At 45.4% G+C, this 19,568-nt stretch overlaps 1 protein-coding gene across 2 annotated transcripts in view; it reads left to right on the forward strand.

Moving 5' to 3' along the window:
- LOC137439526 (cell adhesion molecule 2-like) overlaps positions 1-19,568 on the forward strand; it is a 132,557-nt gene that overhangs the window by 46,952 nt on the left and 66,037 nt on the right. For both annotated transcript variants that reach the window (XM_068135357.2, XM_078768115.1), the window contains exons 4-5: positions 17,543-17,680; positions 18,571-18,783. In XM_068135357.2, coding sequence (XP_067991458.1) covers positions 17,543-17,680; positions 18,571-18,783 — 351 coding nt within the window. The remainder of the gene's footprint in view (positions 1-17,542; positions 17,681-18,570; positions 18,784-19,568) is intronic.

Below are 19,568 nucleotides of genomic sequence, written 5' to 3' on the forward strand. Positions count from 1 at the left end.
AATGCGACATGTTTTGGCCTTTACTTGCAATACTTGTAATCCCTCCTTTGGTTTGCGTGTACGTGGGAAGGAAACGTTCTCCAGCGTTGTTGTCCGCCAACTTGCGTGCCACTGGACTTCCCCACAGACTCCACGGGCCGAACATTTTCAACCTTCTCTATGACGTCGGTGCCGATGTGCGCGATGCAATGCCTCCTCGAATCTGCATGCTGATTTTGTGAAATTGCGGCATTCCTGTGAAAATTATTTTGAAAGTTGTGCCGTTTTCGAGGCTGCCGAGTCTGTTTAAGCTCGATTCGAACGATGTGGAGGAACACTTGCATCCGAGGTGTGAATGCGCACCTGTCGAGCAGATAGATTGTGGCCTCTTATTTTCAATAGTCAGGTTCACTATGTTTTTTCGTTCAACATTTTTGGAGATTAGCAAAACTATACATTTTTGGAATATTCAGAGCATGAGGAATCCAAAAATCAATGTTCGCTCGACAGGTGCGCATTCACACCTCGGATGCAAGTGTTGCTCCACATCGTTCGAATCGAGCTTAAACAGACTCGGCAGCCTCGAAAACGGCACAACTTTCAAAATAATTTTCACAGGAATGCCGCAATTTCACAAAATCAGCATGCAGACCCTCTGCACATTGTACTGGGGAAAGTAGGCCAGAAAACTGAGCAAACTATCACCTGATATAAGTGACTTTCCTCAAGTCTTTCGGTGAAAATATACTTTATTTGAAGACCCAGGTCCATTTCCTTTGTAATATTGTCTATTGAGTCTTTCACAAGTTCATTAGATTTAGGTTCAGGTCTGGATGCAGATCCGGCCCATCAGTGGGATACAAAATGTCGACTGTTCAGTCTGGTGGGGGTATGTGCTCTACCAAGTGTCATTCTAGTTTCCACTCTACCGAGTGCCATTCACGTCTGCTGTACTATAGGTTTCAGCTACTCTCAGAACTCCGACCACCCCTTGCAGAGCAAGCTGACAGAAGATCTATCCCACCTATCCCCCCAAATAGGGCTGCAGATTATTGTCAAAAAGTGCCTTAAAAATGGCGGAACTGGCAATCAGCTTCCTACCAGCTACGTTTGGTATTTTTATAAAGTAGGGGCCTTGACAAGTTCACAAACCAAAAATACCCAGAATACCTCTGGGGGAACATGCTTAAATGACGTCATCAAAATGGCTGCCAAAATTGTAAAGTTTGGCATTGTGTACAGGTGCTGACGTGGTACCTAACCGTTTATAGAGTAGTTTTACTGTCAAGAGAAAAACATCAGCCTCCTCCTGGGATGAGCACCGTTTCATTTGTGGAGAACCAGAGAATAAAAAGAAAGGAATAAAACTTACAGCAGCGAATATGAAGCCAGCAGAAGTTCGTGACAATGTGCTTACAACAATGGTTCTGATTACAAAAATGATTCCGAAATACCTCACCGTGCAGTTAGTATTATTCGCAGAGACCTAGAAAAATTACAACCAACAACTGAATACCCTAATACCCAAGAAATTGATCTTAATGCATCAGCTGCGTTTAATTTAAATATTATTTAAATATTTAAATTAAATTATTAAATTAATTTAAATGCATTGAATGCATTTAAATTAATTGATTATTTAAATATTATTTAAATATTATTTTAAATATTATTAAATATAATTAATAATATTATTTTTAAATATTATTAAATATTAATATTATTAAATAGAATATTTAAATCAGATGCTAGTATCATTTTATTACAGAGCAGGACACAGGGACCCTCAATGTAAAAATAAAATACAAAAACTTAATAAAAATGGAGGCCATCTTGATGACGTCACTTGAACATGTTCCCCCAAGGGGATTCTGGGTATTTTTTGTGTGTGAAGTAGTCAGGGCCCATTGTTTATTTAAAAAATATCAAAATTAGCTGGTAGGAAGCTAGTTGCCACTTCACCCTCATTTACATGCTCAATCTGCAGCCCTAAAAGATTGAAGAGCCACAAACCCTTTACTAGTTCAAACTTATATCAGAACGGATAATAGTCTGAGCAAACACACGTGACAGATGAAACAATGGCGTATGCACCAACCATGTGGCCGTCTGTAACACCTTCCCTGTTCCTACTTTGCCCCCTGGTTGTGATCTGCCTAGAAAGGAAAGGTGTCGCCATAACTTTCTCCAAACAGGTGTTGGCAGATTCTATCACAACATGTTCTCCTGGGACCTTGCGGATTCATCCGACTGTGAGTGTGGCCTCTCCCAGGCTGTAGTGTAGATCATCTTGTGCAAGACTGTCCCATACATACGTCACCCAGAGGGAGGATAGCAAAAAGTGCAGCACCTGATAACAAGAGCCTGAGGTTGGCAGAAAACAGCTAACTTCACATTGTAGACCAACAACTCAAAGATGCACCACACGGAAGAGGAAGCTATCACTTTTGAGATGTTGAAGAGGAAGTTTTTTTTTTTTGTTCCTTCATATTGTAGAGGAAGTGTTTTTAATTTATCTTCTTTTTTATTCCAAGATATGTAACATGACATCTTTAGAATTAGGAAACTAGAACAGCACTCGGTAGAGCGCAATCCTCCACCAAACCGAACAGGTTATGTTTTGTATCCCATCGATAGGCTGGATCTTTTTTCTTTTCTCTCTTTTTTGTATACAGAGTCGAGGCTCGTGAAAGAGCTAACATTTATCAAACAAACAAATCAAACAAACAAGCAAACAAAGTATATAAAAAGGGGAGCGGTCGACAAGATGGGGAGAGAAGGGGAGGAAGCACACAAACCCAACATTTGAGAGCAGGGACATCGGGAGATGTGTGGGAGGGAGAGGGCCTGGGGGGAGGCAGGATAGGTATAAAACGCAAGGACACCAAGGACTTCCAGGAAAGAAGTCGGCACCTCAAAAAAGTGGATTTGGGGTGAAATTAGCGGGGGTAGAAAAGACCAAGGTTTTGGATGGGGGAAGATAAGAGATGGTGGTGAACAGCCGTTTTAAAGACCTGGAGGGAGGAGTGGGATTGAAGAGAGTGAGGGAGTTTGTTCCAGAGGCGGGAGAAAAGAGGAATGAAGGAGTGAAGGTGAATAGAGAGTCTTGATTTTGGCAGTTTAACCATAAGAGGGTTGCAGGCAGATCTTGTGCAACCTGCAGGAATATTTGGGGGACAGAGCCCAGAGAGAGCTGGGGGAGCAAGGCCGGAGAGGAATCGGTAGAAGACGGAAAGACCACCAACCTGCCTGCGGTGAGTAAGTGAAAGGCCCTCGGAGATAACGTCATCGCGGGAGATTCCAATGATTCTGAACGCTTTGGTTTCAACAGCGTGAAGACAAGCTAGGTGTGAGGCAGGATCACCAGCCCATAGGGGAGAGCAGTACTCCATTGAGCTGCGGAGTCTGTCTCCGGATCTTAACCAAAATTGAATTGGCTTGTTCTTGTCACTTGCCCAACCAATCTACCTAGTTTTGTCATAATCTGTCCACCACTTTTTGAAATATCATGCAATATATCGTTAAATAAATCGTCTTTGGCCCAGTCACTCAATGATGAAGAATCACTTAAAAAAAATTTTTTTGATCGTATCCGGATCCAGTTTCAGATCTTCACCAAAATCGAACCAATTCATTCTTATCACACACCCAACTCATCCACCAAGTTTTGCTCCAATCCGTCTATAACCTCTGAAGATATCCTGCTCACGGACGGACAAACAGACAGGGGTGAAAACATAACTTCTATCCACCTTCAGTGACAGAAGTAAATATATATTGTTACAGACGTGGCTTAGATGTTATTTACCGAGCGGTTTGGTATGACCACGTCTGCACAAGTTACCCGATTATACCCGAACGTTGACTAATCGCGCTACGCTAGGTCAATGAAGGAAAAGACACACGGCTGGGATTAAAATGACACGACACCATGGATACGGTTCTCAAGACCTCCGGAGGAGATTATATTCGTTCGGAAGGTCAGATTACAGGGACGAGAGGTACAGCATAGAAAGACAAGCACTTAGACACAATCTTATATTAACCCCAACAGACGACAGATAAACGGGACAAAAGGCTGACTCACACGGGGATTGATGGCTAGGAAAGGCAGGATCGATGGCTCCAGGTGCACCTGGGCTCAGGGACAGAATCGACTCGGTCCGGTCCAGAGATGCAGCATGCAGGGAGGTCGCAGCGCTCGGAGGTAGTGACTTGCTCTTCTTCAAGCTGGGGGCGCATCTGACCTCACATCCGGTGAGTCGCTTCATATATCCGGCGGGGAGTGACACGCCCTCGGCTCGTTAGCTCCGCCTCGTGGAATCGGCACGTTGCTTCTCATTGGGTGCGTGCGGGGGGTTTACCGGCTCCGCCCTTGACGAGGAGCTGACAAGGAGCCCCTTCGTGGTAACCCCGTGGAGCGCATGGTCCGGAGCACATTGTCAATGGTGGCTAACCGAGCCGGTGTGATGACGCACACTCCCCCCGCGCAGCGTCGTTGTTGTTGTAATTGTTGTTGTAGTTGTAGTTGTTGTTGTTGTTGTTTGGGGAAGAAGATGGAAGGAGGTATGGGAAAGGTCCTAAACTCACTACTGGTGCCATATAATCACATTCTGGTGCAACGAAGAGTCATAATTAATGGAAACGAGTCCTTAACTGACATAGACTAAGAATAACTAGCAAGATGTCCGAAAGTTGTCTACGTGTGATGCGGTGGACCTGGGCACGACATTTAATGGGGGAAAAAGGGGAAGGTCGGCTCTACTGATTGTTGTTTACAGACAATGGGACTAGGGAATGGGGGATTGGGGATAGTTGGGGAGTATTGGGGAAATAGGGGAATATTTACAAGCGGATATGGAGGCCAAATTCCATATTCGCAACATTGCACCCTTCTCTACCCTCGGGGCGTCCCGACCCGATAAATTTTTACCTACTTTAGTTTGGCACGCAATGTAGTTCCCTCTACTATTAACTCTACCCTGAGTGCGACAGTTTTACAGATATTCACAAATGAGTAAGTATGTCCCCCTGCGACGTTGCACCCTTCTCCTCACAGAAACACACCCACAGGATAACCGAATCCGGAAAGAATCCTCAAACTAAACATACAGCCGGTAGGGAGCATTATTTACAAGACTACGCTGATATTTACACTACGATCCAGGACCTGTTTTTGGAGGGACACATGCAGATGTTATGCATAGAGAGCGCACGCATGCCAGCATCGATACACCAACCCACGAGTGCTCTGTGGCCTACGGCCTTTAATAACGTGCAGAGCACCCTTTCCCAGCACGAAAAGCACCACCCCATCACACAGTGAGCACCATCCGGTGCACCAATAAAGTGTCTATAAATCATTGTGTGGTGTCGCAGCCGGCCGATGTTCTGCCGCTGGTCTTGCCTTCGTGTGGTGCACTTGGTGTTCTTACTTCCTTAGAAAAATAAAGAAAGGCGCCAACCGCGTCCATTTCTTTATTGTGGCCGTCAGGGGGCCAACTGTTAGTGGTTCACCTTGTATGGCATAGGTGCCACGTTGACCCATAGGTCCATCCATGGGTGGTGCTTGGCCGCAAAAGAACTGCGGTCCATTGTGGGTGGCCACAAACATTGCGGTCCATATGGTGTATCGATCCAAGCAGCAAGCAGCGAAAGTGCAGGCCCACAACTGCGAAGCCAGCACCTCTCTCTCCTCTCTCTCTACCCCAAAGCCAGATCCTCGGAGGTGGGAGACAAAAGAAGCAGACAAGTGAGTAAGGTGGTAAGGGCGCAAAAGTGCACGCAATGCAAGGTAATGCACACTGGGGGCACATGGGAACCAGGTGAGACAGGTACGTTCCTACCGTACGCTCCCCCCCCCCCCCACCAGGTAACCTACATGGCCCCTCCCTTACCCCTTACTGTATCCACAAAACACAACACTACCCATAAACATCTACTTTACAAATCAACAAACATCCCTACTGTCTTCCCCGTTCCTCCCATATACCAAATTCGTCTTCTCTCCCTCCTAACCAATCAAATTTGCCATTTTCAACTCAACATCATAATTTGCCATCTCCAACTCAACATCATAATTTGCCATCTCCAACTCAACATCATAATTTGCCATTACCAATTCATCATCAGTCCCTCCTAGGGAGGGAGAGATGGAATCACCCCAATGTCTCATCCACGTCGTGATGCGTCTCACAATCCACACAGCAATTTCATTTCCTGCAACAAAACAAAGAAAACACAGGTGTGGAGTCATCATCATCACCACAGGTAAGTGGCTGCGTATGGTGCGACAGGTTCATCAATCCTAACTATTTCCTAAATGACTTTAACAACTTTACACTACCCGGGGTCTTTCTCCGGCCAAACCATTGGCCCTCTTACACTATGGGTTCTAAAAACCAATTCCCATTGGCCAACTGTGGTGCTTTTCAATTTGGGGTCTCACTCCCCCGATTCATCTCCCGGTGCCCTCGCACAATTTCTGGGCTGTGGCGTGTACCTCTCCCAGCGGGTCTACCCACCTGCACACCTCCACCACTGCGGTTGCCTCCGAGCTTACCTGCTCCTTACCCTAACCTAACTACCTGGGGAAGGCCCTCTGGCGCTCTCCCCACTCGGTGCCCTCTCTGGCACTGGGCTGCCCGATCCACACCCGGGATCCTCAGGCACCCACTCACAACTACCGGCTCCCAGAGCCCACCTGCGGCCTCACCTGGCCGACATCCTCACAGTGGTGGAGTGCCCAACCAACTACACACACTAACAGGCTACACGCCCAGCCATTTCCACAACACTAATGCACCCATTCACAACACCATTCTGCAACCGCACCACAAATGCCAATATCCAACCACAATTTACCTGTACCCTCTACCTAACACTTACACTACCCGCCCCGGGTATCCGTGATAGGGGTCCACTCTTCCCCCATCCACACCTTCGCACCATGCACACCACTCCGTACCACTTACTCCAACTCTCTCCACACACCTGTACTGGCACACCTGTGCTCTCACACCTGGTGCCACCTGCACCCTTCTCTCCCCAAGCGCATTCGCGCTGATCCACAACACTCATTACTCACACACTGCTCCACACACCTGTCCAGTTGCACACCTGTGCAATCACACCTGTTCAATTCTCACACACACGGCATCATCTCAGCTAACTACTCCCTTCTGAAACTTGCGCTTCCCAGTCGTCCCTTTAAACTATTGCGCTCCCACGTCATTATCATCCACACTAAACTACCTGCGTCCCCACTACAGGTATCAGTCACTAACTAACCTTAACGTCACCTAATGTCAATCTCTTCTAGATCCCTATCAATATAACCTAACCCACCCGGGCTAGTTTTCACTGCCATACACCCCATAATCTATTGCGCATTTGCCCCCCCCTGTGAGGGATGGTGGATTTGCCATCCCACCACATCGGGGGTCTCTCACTATCAATTTGGCACACCAAATTCCAACCAATTCAAAAATTTTCCATTTACTGCCAATTCTACCCACTATTATAAATTTCGTATCAAATCACTACCATCATCGTCCGTCTACTTATTACATCCTCTCGGTGCGCCATGACATCATTAAACTCGGTTTCGCAAAGCCGAGCAATGAATTCGGGTGGTTTGGTCGCCTGCAGGTTGAATCCGTCCGGCTTTCGGTTCAAGGGAGGTAGGTGGTTTGGTTGGACCGAGATTCCACGCACCATCTCGGCGCGGCACCTTGCGGTCCCGGGCCCGATGGCTCAATCTCCCCCGGTCGGAACCCCGTCCCCACGAGGGGGCACCGTTCCGCTTCCTCCCACTCGCCCTCGAACCGGACCGGTCGCCTCGCCCGACAAAGCCCGGACTCGACCGTGCGGGGCGGGGCCAAGCCCGAATCGGCAACGACGCTTCGAAGAGAAGCGACGCAGCATCGACCCGCGCCGGGCCTCGCACCCAACCAAGCACCGCTCGCACCGAGTGCTCGCATCGGCTATCCGTCGCTCTAACCACTAAACCGGTCACCGTCGACGCTTCACTTGCATGCTTACAAGCATACGCTACCCCTTTCACCCTCACAAAACCTGGCGTTCCAACGCCGTCCGTATATTCCACCAACGCTCTCCCTGTTACACACCACACCTCTCGCGCACACTTTGGTCCACACCTCTCCTCCGTTACGTCCTCCGTAACACTCACCATGGGCGTGCACTCCGTATTGCTCTCACTCCCTGTGTCACACCCCGTACACACCGACGTGCATTCTCGCTCGCACTCGGTTTCACTCCCACACTTTATAACACACCCACTCGCCGACGCACACTTTTTCCTCACACGCGTGCCATTTCCACTCACACGGGACCCTTCACCAACGCCCGGGTGCTTCCTCGATCCCAAGCGCGCGAAAATTCTTTTGTCGCTAAACATCCTCTTACAAAATCTCCCAGCACAATACACAGCACGTCTCACCTTCGGGGTTCTTCTTCCTCCCTGCACCAAAACCTGCAAACTTCCATTTGGATTAGCGAGTACAGCATCAGGATGTGCATTTAGACTTTGAGCAATTTCCATTCCTTCCTCCGATTGTTGCTCTTTTAACTTTAAGTCCCCGGTCTCTCCAATTTCAACTATACCCATAATTTCTTTGTTCACCTCGACGACCGTTGGCTTTAATAAAACACCCTCCTCTACCTCATCGGTCGCCGGCTTTTCCAAACCCCGGGTCGCGATTTCTACCCCCGTCATTGTACCCGTGCTTTCCTCCGCTTCGCTCAACCAGCGCTTTTCGACTCGCGTTACCTCCTCGTGCACCCCTGGGACCCTTTCGCCCACCATGCGATCCATGGTCTCCCCACATTTTTGCATGCGGTCATCCATTCTGTTGGTTATTGCTTCAATTTGGTTTAACCATCGCTCCCTGTTCCGGTTCAAAAGGGCTTCCATTTCAGCCATAAATAATTGCATGTCTTCCACCGTTGGTACAAAGGGCGCGGCAAAATTTGGTGCCGCTGTAACCACGTGCGCGAGAGCGCCATTTAGTGCACCTGATACCTCCTCAACCACACCTTCTTTACTCTCCTCCACCATTTTCTCCACATACATTTCCCCGAGGTCCTGGGTTACCCCTAACCCGTCTATCTCTCCCACCGGCATCCCGTCGCCTTGAACAGCCATGGCGCGATTTCAAAATTCGGGTTTTATAAAACAAAACAAATTTCGGCCGCTCCAAATTTTGACCAATTTTTTTTTTTTTTTTTCCTCTATTCGTTTTTTTTTTTTTTTTAATTTGGTCGGGCCTCGAATCTCACTCCCAGACACCAATTGTTGCTCTAATAGTACAATTGGTGTTCCAAAATTTGGGCTAAATAAATTTAGTCCCAGGTTCGAATCCAACTCCTGACAACCAATTGTTATAGACGTGGCTTAGATGTTATTTACCGAGCGGTTTGGTATGACCACGTCTGCACAAGTTACCCGATTATACCCGAACGTTGACTAATCGCGCTACGCTAGGTCAATGAAGGAAAAGACACACGGCTGGGATTAAAATGACACGACACCATGGATACGGTTCTCAAGACCTCCGGAGGAGATTATATTCGTTCGGAAGGTCAGATTACAGGGACGAGAGGTACAGCATAGAAAGACAAGCACTTAGACACAATCTTATATTAACCCCAACAGACGACAGATAAACGGGACAAAAGGCTGACTCACACGGGGATTGATGGCTAGGAAAGGCAGGATCGATGGCTCCAGGTGCACCTGGGCTCAGGGACAGAATCGACTCGGATCGACTCAGAATCGACTCAGAATCGACTCGGTCCAGAGATGCAGCATGCAGGGAGGTCGCAGCGCTCGGAGGTAGTGACTTGCTCTTCTTCAAGCTGGGGGCGCATCTGACCTCACATCCGGTGAGTCGCTTCGTATATCCGGCGGGGAGTGACACGCCCTCGGCTCGTTAGCTCCGCCTCGTGGAATCGGCACGTTGCTTCTCATTGGGTGCGTGCGGGGGGTTTACCGGCTCCGCCCTTGACGAGGAGCTGACAAGGAGCCCCTTCGTGGTAACCCCGTGGAGCGCATGGTCCGGAGCGCATTGTCAATGGCGGCTAACCGAGCCGGTGTGATGACGCACACTCCCCCCGCGCAGCGTCGTTGTTGTTGTAATTGTTGTTGTAGTTGTAGTTGTAGTTGTTGTTGTTGTTGTTGTTTGGGGAAGAAGATGGAAGGAGGTATGGGAAAGGTCCTAAACTCACTACTGGTGCCATATAATCACATTCTGGTGCAACGAAGAGTCATAATTAATGGAAACGAGTCCTTAACTGACATAGACTAAGAATAACTAGCAAGATGTCCGAAAGTTGTCTACGTGTGATGCGGTGGACCTGGGCACGACATTTAATGGGGGAAAAAGGGGAAGGTCGGCTCTACTGATTGTTGTTTACAGACAATGGGACTAGGGAATGGGGGATTGGGGATAGTTGGGGAGTATTGGGGAAATAGGGGAATATTTACAAGCGGATATGGAGGCCAAATTCCATATTCGCAACAATATTTTGGTTCAAATTATGAATTACAATCCTTTCATTGGCTCCCTTAGGCCACGCACTACTTTCAACCTGCCCTCGCGCATTAAGAAACATCTCAATGTGTATCAAGTACCCCACCTGAGTGTTTATCAGTGATGTTGCGGCGACGTTGCAGTAACTGTTACGTCTCGGTCACAGCCTCTTCACTCTTCCCGACGGAGCCGACATCCATGTTGAGCCGACATCCATGCCGACATCCATCCATGTTGTCATGTGTCGTCTAGGCCTCTAGTTAAAACATTGCGAGGCCCTGCTGAATAATGAGACGAATGCACAGATTTCTGGCACAGCAATATCTTGGATCTCTCGTCCTCGTATGGAGTGGCAACAGGTGGAATGCAATGGTGACTGCAAGGCAGACTCCTGTTCATCAACCTTGTAAATGCGGCTTACGGTACTCTGAACCATCGATGTTGCAGTCACTGCTGGGCTCATTCTTTCATCTGGAATGTTCCCACAGTTATTGTTTCTAAGCTGCAGCAAATCGATTTCCCTGGCCTGGGTTCAGCATACAAGCCTCCATCCGCGATCTGCGGGGCAAAAGGGCCTGACGGGATCGTTTCTCCGCTCCTATTTCTTCCGATACACCACCAGACTTGGCCTCCGTGACGTCCCCATCATACTTCATGAAGATGGAGTCACAGTTTCAAATCTGTACGCCATGTTTATTTGGGCATCAACTTCTAACGCCATAGTACTTGGTAATGAAATATTCGTAACGTGTCTGAATCTCCTTGTAACATACGTACGAACCCTTATCCATGAGCCTTTTAAGACATTGAAGACATACAGATCTTGTACATCAGCAAGTCCTGCTATTGTCCAAGTTGCTCTGCCTTTCCTGAGCTCTTTCAATTTCTCTGACAATCTTATGGGGAGCTCCCAGGACACCAAGGAACCGGCTATTCAAGCGGGCCAGGCCACATTCGGTTCTTCCCCCCCCCCCCCCCCCCCCACAGACATTTTGGGCCTTTCCTCCATTTCAGAATATCATGTCTCCCAGTGGAATAGATTTCCACAACACCTTTCTCTTCCTGAAGCCCCCACCCCTCTGTCATCTTCTCAACATCATGGCATGGCAGCCATTCACCAGCCGAGTGATGTTTTGTGAAAGAGTCAAATACAAAAGGCTTTTATGTGAATCTTCAAATAACGTTTGTGATGCAGAGAAGCATGAACTATGTCCAAGGTTTTAAAAGTTTTGCAGTTGTCTAACCACCATAACCACCTCTCCCACCACCCCTACAGTATATGCATGGTGGATTTTTATCCCCTACTGCGGTTGTCACGTGCATGCACACCTGCATATACACTCGCGTGCACACACGCACATCATCTACCCAATTAATTCACCAAGTTTTGTCCTAAGTCGTTCACAACTTTTTTAATATTCTGGTAGATATAGTTTTTATCCCCATTTCTCAATGGTGAAGAATTACTTACAAATTAAAATTTTCTCATATCCAGATCCGGATTTGGATCTTCACCAAAATCGATTAGCTTCATCCTTGTCACACACACAACCAGTCCGCAAAGTTTTGTCCAAATCCGTCCACAACTTATTGCGATATCCTGTTCACAGACGGACAGACAGACAGGGGTGAAAACATAACCTCCATCCACCTTCAGTGGCAGAGGTAACCCAGCTATTCATATCAAGATGATTACTGCACAAACACCTACTAGTTTATCTTTCTTGGCAAGCATGAGGCACATTGAATTTGAATCTTTGAATGGGATTAGTGGTGTGCAGGATGAGGTGCGATAAATTGGGGCACAGCATGAGGTGGGACAAACTGGGGCCATTGGGGCACAGGATGAGGTGGGACAAACTGGGGCCATTGGGGGGCACAGGATGAGGTGGGACAAACTGGGGCCATTGGGGCACAGGATGAGGTGGGACAAACTGGGGCCATTGGGGCACAGGATGAGGTGGGACAAACTGGGGCCATTGGGGGGCACAGTATGAGGTGGGACAAACTGGGGCCATTGGGGGGCATAGATGAGGTGGGATAAACTGGGACCAGTGGGGCACAGCAAGAGGTCAGAAAAACTGGGGTTCGTTTTTTTTGTTTTTTTTGTATACTGAATCGAGGCTCGTGAAAGAGCTAACATTTACTTCACAAACAAATCAACCAGACAAACAAAACATATAAAAAGAGGGAGCGGAAGACAAGATGGGGAGAGAAGGGGAAGCACACAAACACAACGTTTGAGAGCAGGGAGATGTGATGTGGAATGGTGGTATACCAGTGTGGAATACCAGTGTGGTACAGGATGAGGTGGGATAAAGTGGGGCACAGGATAAGGTGGAACAAACTGTGGGTATTGGGGGCACAGGATGAGGTGGGATAAACTAGGCCCAGTGGGGAACATGATGAGGTCAGAAAAACTGGGGTTAGTAGTGGGGCACAGGATGACGTGGGACAAACTGGGACCAGTGGGGAACAGGAAGAGGTCAGAAAAACTGGGGCTATTGAGGCACAGGATGAGGTGGAATAAAGTGGGGCACAGGATGAGGTGGGACAAACTGGGACCAGTGGGGAACAGGAAGAGGTCAGAAAAACTGGGGTCAGTGTGGTACAGGATGAGGTGGGACAAACTGGGGCCATTGGGGCACAGAATGAGGTGGGATAAACTGGGCCCAGTGGAGGGGGTGACAGGATGAGGTGGGATAAATTGGGACCAGTGGGGAACAGGATGGGGTCAGAAAAACTGGGGCTATTGGGGAAACAGGGTAAAGTAGGGGCACAGGATGAGGTGGGATAAAGTGGGGCACAGGATGAGGTGGGATAAAGTGGGGCACAGGATGAGGTGGGATAAAGTGGGGCACAGGATGAGGTGGGATAAAGTGGGGCACGGGATGAGGTGGGATAAAGTGGGGCACAGGATGAGGTGGGACAACCTGGGATTAGTGGGGAACAGGATGAGGTTGGACAAACTGGGGCCATTGGGGGGCACAGGTTGAGGTGAGTCAAACTGGGACCAGTGGGGAACAGGATGAAGTCAGAAAAACTGGGGCTAGTGGGATGCAGGATGATGTGGGATGAAGTGGGGGCACAGGATGAGGTTGGATAAAGTGGGGCACAGGATGAGGTGGGACAAGCTGGGATTAGAGGGGAACAGGATGAGGTCAGAAAAACTGGGCTATTGAGGTACAGGATGAGGTGGGATAAAGTGGGGGCACAGGATGAGGTGGAACAAACTGGGGCCATTATGGGGGGAGGGTATGGATGAGGTGGGACAAACTGGGACCAGTGGGGAACTGGATGATGTGGGATAAAATGGGGCCTGTGGGGAACAGGATGAGATCAGACAAACTGGTGCCATTGGGGCACAGGATGAGGTGGGACAAATTGGGGCCATTGGAGCACAGGATGAGGTGTGGTAAACTGGGGCTAGTGTGGCACAGGATGAGGTGGGATAAAGTGGGGGCACAGAAATGAGGTGGGACAAATGGACGAGCAGGATCTGACAGAAAAGAAAAGGTTTAAATGGAGGGGAGCAGAGTATGCACGAAGATCAGAAATGGGGATGGAAGATGAAAAGAGATGGCGATGAGATGAAGGGCTCAATAAAACAACAGGATTGTGCTGATGCAGGAGAAAGGCAAATAAAGGAGGGGAGGTGAGGAAAATCTCTGGCATTATGAGATTAATGAGGAGGTTGTTGCTGCCTGAGTGTTGTGTCCTGATTGGGCAGTTCAGGATGAAGAACTGTTAAGAAATGGATTGATAGATCGGATGAAGGGGTTTGAAAACTTCACTTCCTTGCCGACAACGAGCATTCCTATTTTTTATTTATTTATTTATTTGTATACAAGATCGAGGCTCGTGTAAGAGCTAACTAACATTGATCACAAAAAGACAAACTGACACATAAAATATATGATAAAGGGAGCGGGAGACAAGATGGGGAGAGAGAGGGAAGCGCACAAGTACAACATTTGAGAGCAGGGACATCGGGAGATCTGTGGGAGGGAGAGGGCTTGGGGGGAGGAGGTATGGGAATCGGGGAGGGGGGAGGGAGAGGTAAAAAACACAAGGACACCAAGGACTTCCAGGACAGAAGTTGTTATTTCAAAAAAGTGTAGGATTTGGGGTGAAATTAGCGGGGGTAGAAAAGATCAAGGTTTTGGATGGGGGAAGATAAGAGATGGTGGTGAACAGCCATTTTAAAGACCTGGGGGGGAGGAGTGGGATTGAAGAGAGTGAGGGAGTTTGTTCCAGAGGCGGGAGAAAAGAGGAACGAAAGAGTGAAGGTGAATCGATATTATTCTGGAAATTATTATGGCATAAGATGGACCCTTACCCAAAAATGATCATTTAGACAGTTATCAATTGGTAAGGGACATGCAAATGATTATTAATTGTTAAGAATAAATGCAAATGATTATTTATTGTTAAGAATAAATGCAAATGATTATTAATTGTTAAGAATAAATGCAAATGATTATTAATTGTTAAGAATAAATGCAAATGATAATTATTAATTGTTAAGAATAAATGCAAATGATTATTAATTGTTAAGAATAAATGCAAATGATTATTAATTGTTAAGAATAAATGCAAATGATTAATTATTAATTGTTAAGAATAAATGCAAATGATTATTAATTGTTAAGAATAAATGCAAATGATAATTATTAATTGTTAAGAATAAATGCAAATGATTATTAATTGTTAAGAATAAATGCAAATGATTAATTATTAACTGTTAAGAATAAATGCAAATGATTATTAATTGTTAAGAATAAATGCAAATGATTATTAATTGTTAAGAATAAATGCAAATGATTATTAATTGTTAAGAATAAATGCAAATGATTATTAATTGTTAAGAATAAATGCAAATGATTATTAATTGTTAAGAATAAATGCAAATGATTATTAATTGTTAAGAATAAATGCAAATGATTATTAATTGTTAAGAATAAATGCAAATGATTATTAATTGTTAAGAATAAATGCAAATGATTAATTATTAATTGTTAAGAATAAATGCAAATGATTATTAATTGTTAAGAATAAATGCAAATGATTATTAATTGTTAAGAATAAATGCAAATGATTATTAATTGTTAAGAATAAATGCAAATGATTATTCAATATACGAATTAACATCTCACATTTATGTACTCATTATCCCCCTCGTTAGTGACAGACTGTGTGAGTGTGTGCGTGTGCATTGTGTTGTATCTGCATGCGTGTTTTTGCCTGTGTTTAGTTTGATAACTGAATAATACTGTGCTACCATTGTTGCCTCCACCCTCCAAGGCCTTGCCCTTCATTTTTTTTTATTTTGGTGAGTCGATCTGGACAGCACTTTAACCTGCCCCGCACCTGCCTCCATCCCACCCTAAACCCAACATTGCTCTTGTTAATCTCGCCTTGAAGGTGTTGTGAGACTATTGCAACGGCCCTTTCTGACTGTCTGTCTGTCTGTCTGTGTGTGTCCACGTTTATATATTTTCACTTTACATATTTTTTTCTGCAACTGCTTGTCCGATCGATGCAAAATTTTAAATATAGGAAGGACTCCCAATGGGGAATATTTTATTTGTAACTCTGATGTCATTGGTCACATGGTATGGCAGCCATTTTAGATTAAAGGAAAAAAATTTGACATCTCCGAAACTACTCAATGAAAAAAAAATTGAAACGGCATGTCAACTTCCCATGGGGTATATAGGGTGATAACAATGACGCCATCAGTGAAGTGGTATTTCAGCCATAGGTGATTGAATTAAAATTGTTTTTCAAAAAATCTGAAACTTCATGTCTGATGTACGACCCAATGTGAATGAAGAATTAAATTTATGTCATTGGTCATGTGGTCTGGCCATATAGGATTGAAAAAAAAATTAAATGAAATAAATCACTAAATCAAAAATATCCTTTATAGCCAATTCACTTGGTCACTGGGGTGTCCAAATATCAGCTTCCTAGCTGAAAAGGTGCCTGAGATATTGGCCAGATGAAAAAGAAAATAAATAAGTACTTAATAAATCGATAATAATTAATCAATTAATTGTTTAATCAAAAAATAAGAATACCGTTTTTGCTTTCCAAATTGATAGATTTCCAAATTACCGTTTTCCAAAATTCAGCTTCCTAGCTCAAAGGATGGCCGAGATATCGCCCAGACAAACAAACAAACAAACAAACAAGAAAACAAAAAATAAACCGGAGTGAAAACTGAGGACTCCCTTTCAGTGCGTGTCATCGCCAGGCCCCCTCCGGTGCCTGGTGATAACGTCATACAGCGCCTGGAGATGGAATAGAAAAGGAGCGGTGTACAATATCTTCTTCTTCAGAACCGCTTAACAGATTGATGCAAAACCTCATACATATGATCAACTTGCCATGGGGAATGTAGTTTGAAAATTTCAACATCGTAGGACACATGGTCTGGCTGCAATGTAGGATTTAAGTGAAAACCTTTAAGAAGCATCTTCTCTCAAACTGCTGAACCAATGGATCCAAAACTATGTATATCATCGACTACCCGTGGGGAAACAAAGGTGATAACTAACACATTACCTTTCGGGAATAAGTTTGATAACGACAACGTCATTGGTGACGGCGTCTGGTAGCCATATTGGATTGAAGGAAAAAAAAAACCTTTAAAAACCTTCTTCTCTTAAACCACCGAACCAATGGATTGTAATCATTAACTGAACTTTAAATCATTGTGTCCGATCAAAGTAGGGTTGTATCAAAGCGGAGAGGCTTATTTCATATTCATCTTCATTGACGCAATTTAACCTTGATGTGCACAAAAGTGATCGTTAACTATCCTAATAATCCATCAATATTAAATAAAGCTATGGATAATGGCAATGTGACATAATAGGGCGCATGGATGCATAATAGGGGCCATAATAGTAGTGTGCTCAGTTTTTGTTCAGAAAGAGTGCACAAGGCGAGACTATGCTTTCTGCGAATGTTACTAGTATTTACTTGGTGTCCGTTGGTTCCAGTTGCCCCACAGCCTCCTACCCTCCTGGGAGACTACACAGAGCTACGCGAAGGCGACACGTTGGCGATGAGCTGCTCAGCGGACCAGGGGAAGCCAGCCCCCTCTCTGCGCTGGTTCCTCCGAGACAGGGAACTTAAAGGTAAGACACATACGTTTAATATTATTATATCATTAAAGCCTATGATTAACGTTTCTACAAACTTTTCAGAAGCACGTTCTTTATTTAATAAATAACTAGCTGGAAGCCTGTGGTAAAAATACCACAATATAAATACAAATGACTTTTACATAATGCATTGTCTCTGAGGAGCATTTCCGTGTTTTAAGGGGAGACGGGCAGGCAGCATGAGCCTATTAAATATACTGTATAGAGTATTGTGAAATTCCAAAATCCTCATACTTCTTAACAGTAAATATATCGTGGCATATTTCAAAACAGGAATCTTTTTTTTTTTGGAATGATTGAAGCTGCGATCTGTTGTTATGTACTTATACACCGCCCATGTTAAATTATTGGTCAGATTGAAAAAAATTATAATTTTCCTGTATGTTTGGATTAATTTCAAGCAACGTTTGTTGAATATTTTTTTTCTCCCTGAGGACAATTTCTGTGTTTCAGGGTGGGACAGACAGATAGACGGCATTAGCTTATTATAAACAAAGACTAATGGCTGAGAACCGCAGTGTAGGCTGGAACTCTACTGCAAATACACTCGGGCAATGTGAACATGCTTTAAAACTCGCATGTTGGTGGCAATAAAATCCACCTTCCCTGATTTCTAAAAGTTCTTGGAATATTAAATGGGTGCACCTGCCACTGGGCAGGGACAGTCCTAAACCGTGATGTATTTTCATTTTAAAAAGGTTTTCTTTGCAGAAAAGGAGCTGTATTATTTGAGGAAAGGTACTCCATGTTATGTTGCACAAGGACGTGTGTATTTGAAGATGTAGAACTTGTTTGTTCATGTATAACTCGTTTACTGACACGCTTCCCATCCACACGTCCATCCCACGTCGTCTCTACCCCAGCGGGACACGAAACGCCGAGCGAGGGGAATGGACGATCATACCGTGTTTCAAAACCGACGGTGATGGAGACGGATGAACGCATGTTCCAAGCGTCTGTGGATCTGGAGTTGGAGGTCAGCTGGCTGGATGATGGGGGAGCGTTGGTTTGCGGTGTCGATCATCCCGCATTAGACAAGATGTCACTGGAGGCACAACGTATTCTTCACGTGCAGTGTGAGTACCATTGTTTGTTGTTGTTGCTATTACTTTTTTTTTGCAATTATTAATTAATCAAGATTTTCCACATTATGAGTTTGTTAAAATGAACCAACTTGATGAGGAGCCAGGACCAACTTGGGGCTTAAGGAGGTCACGACCTCAACAATTTTTTTGTTTGTTTTTTGTATACAAGATCGAGGCTCGTGTAAGAGCTAACATTAATCCCCAAAAAACAAACTGACACATAAAACATATGATAAAGGGAGCGGGAGACAAGATGGGGAGAGAGAGGGAAGCATACAAGTACAACAACAGATAACAGGGACATTAGGAGATCTGTGGGAGGGAGAGGGCTTGGGGGGAGGATGCATGGGAAGGGAGGGTGGGCGGGAGAGGTACAAAACACATGGACACTGCTAGGACTTCCAGGAAAGAATTTGGAATTTCAAAAAAGTGGATCTGGGGTGAATTAACAGGGGTAGAAAAGATCAAGGTTTTGGATGGGGGAAGACGAGAGATGGTGGTGAACAGCTGTTTTAAAGACCTGGAGGGAGGAGGGGGATTGAAGAGAGTGAGGGAGTTTATTTCAGAGGTGGGAGAAAAGAGGAATGAAAGAGTGAAGGTGCGCAGTTGAATTGGTTGAACAATTCAAATCAAATCAAGTTTGAAAAAGTGAAAAAAAGTTGAATCAAAAAGTGAACAATGAATTGCTCATCGGTTCATTTGGGGCAATTTTAAAGCAGGCATCCTTTCATAATTTGCTCATAGTTACTGAATGTTTCCCATTGCATCCGATACAA

Source organism: Myxine glutinosa, chromosome 14, assembly GCF_964187855.1.
Source record: "Myxine glutinosa chromosome 14, kmMyxGlut1.1, whole genome shotgun sequence".
In the NCBI taxonomy this organism is placed as follows: Eukaryota; Metazoa; Chordata; class Myxini; order Myxiniformes; family Myxinidae; genus Myxine; species Myxine glutinosa.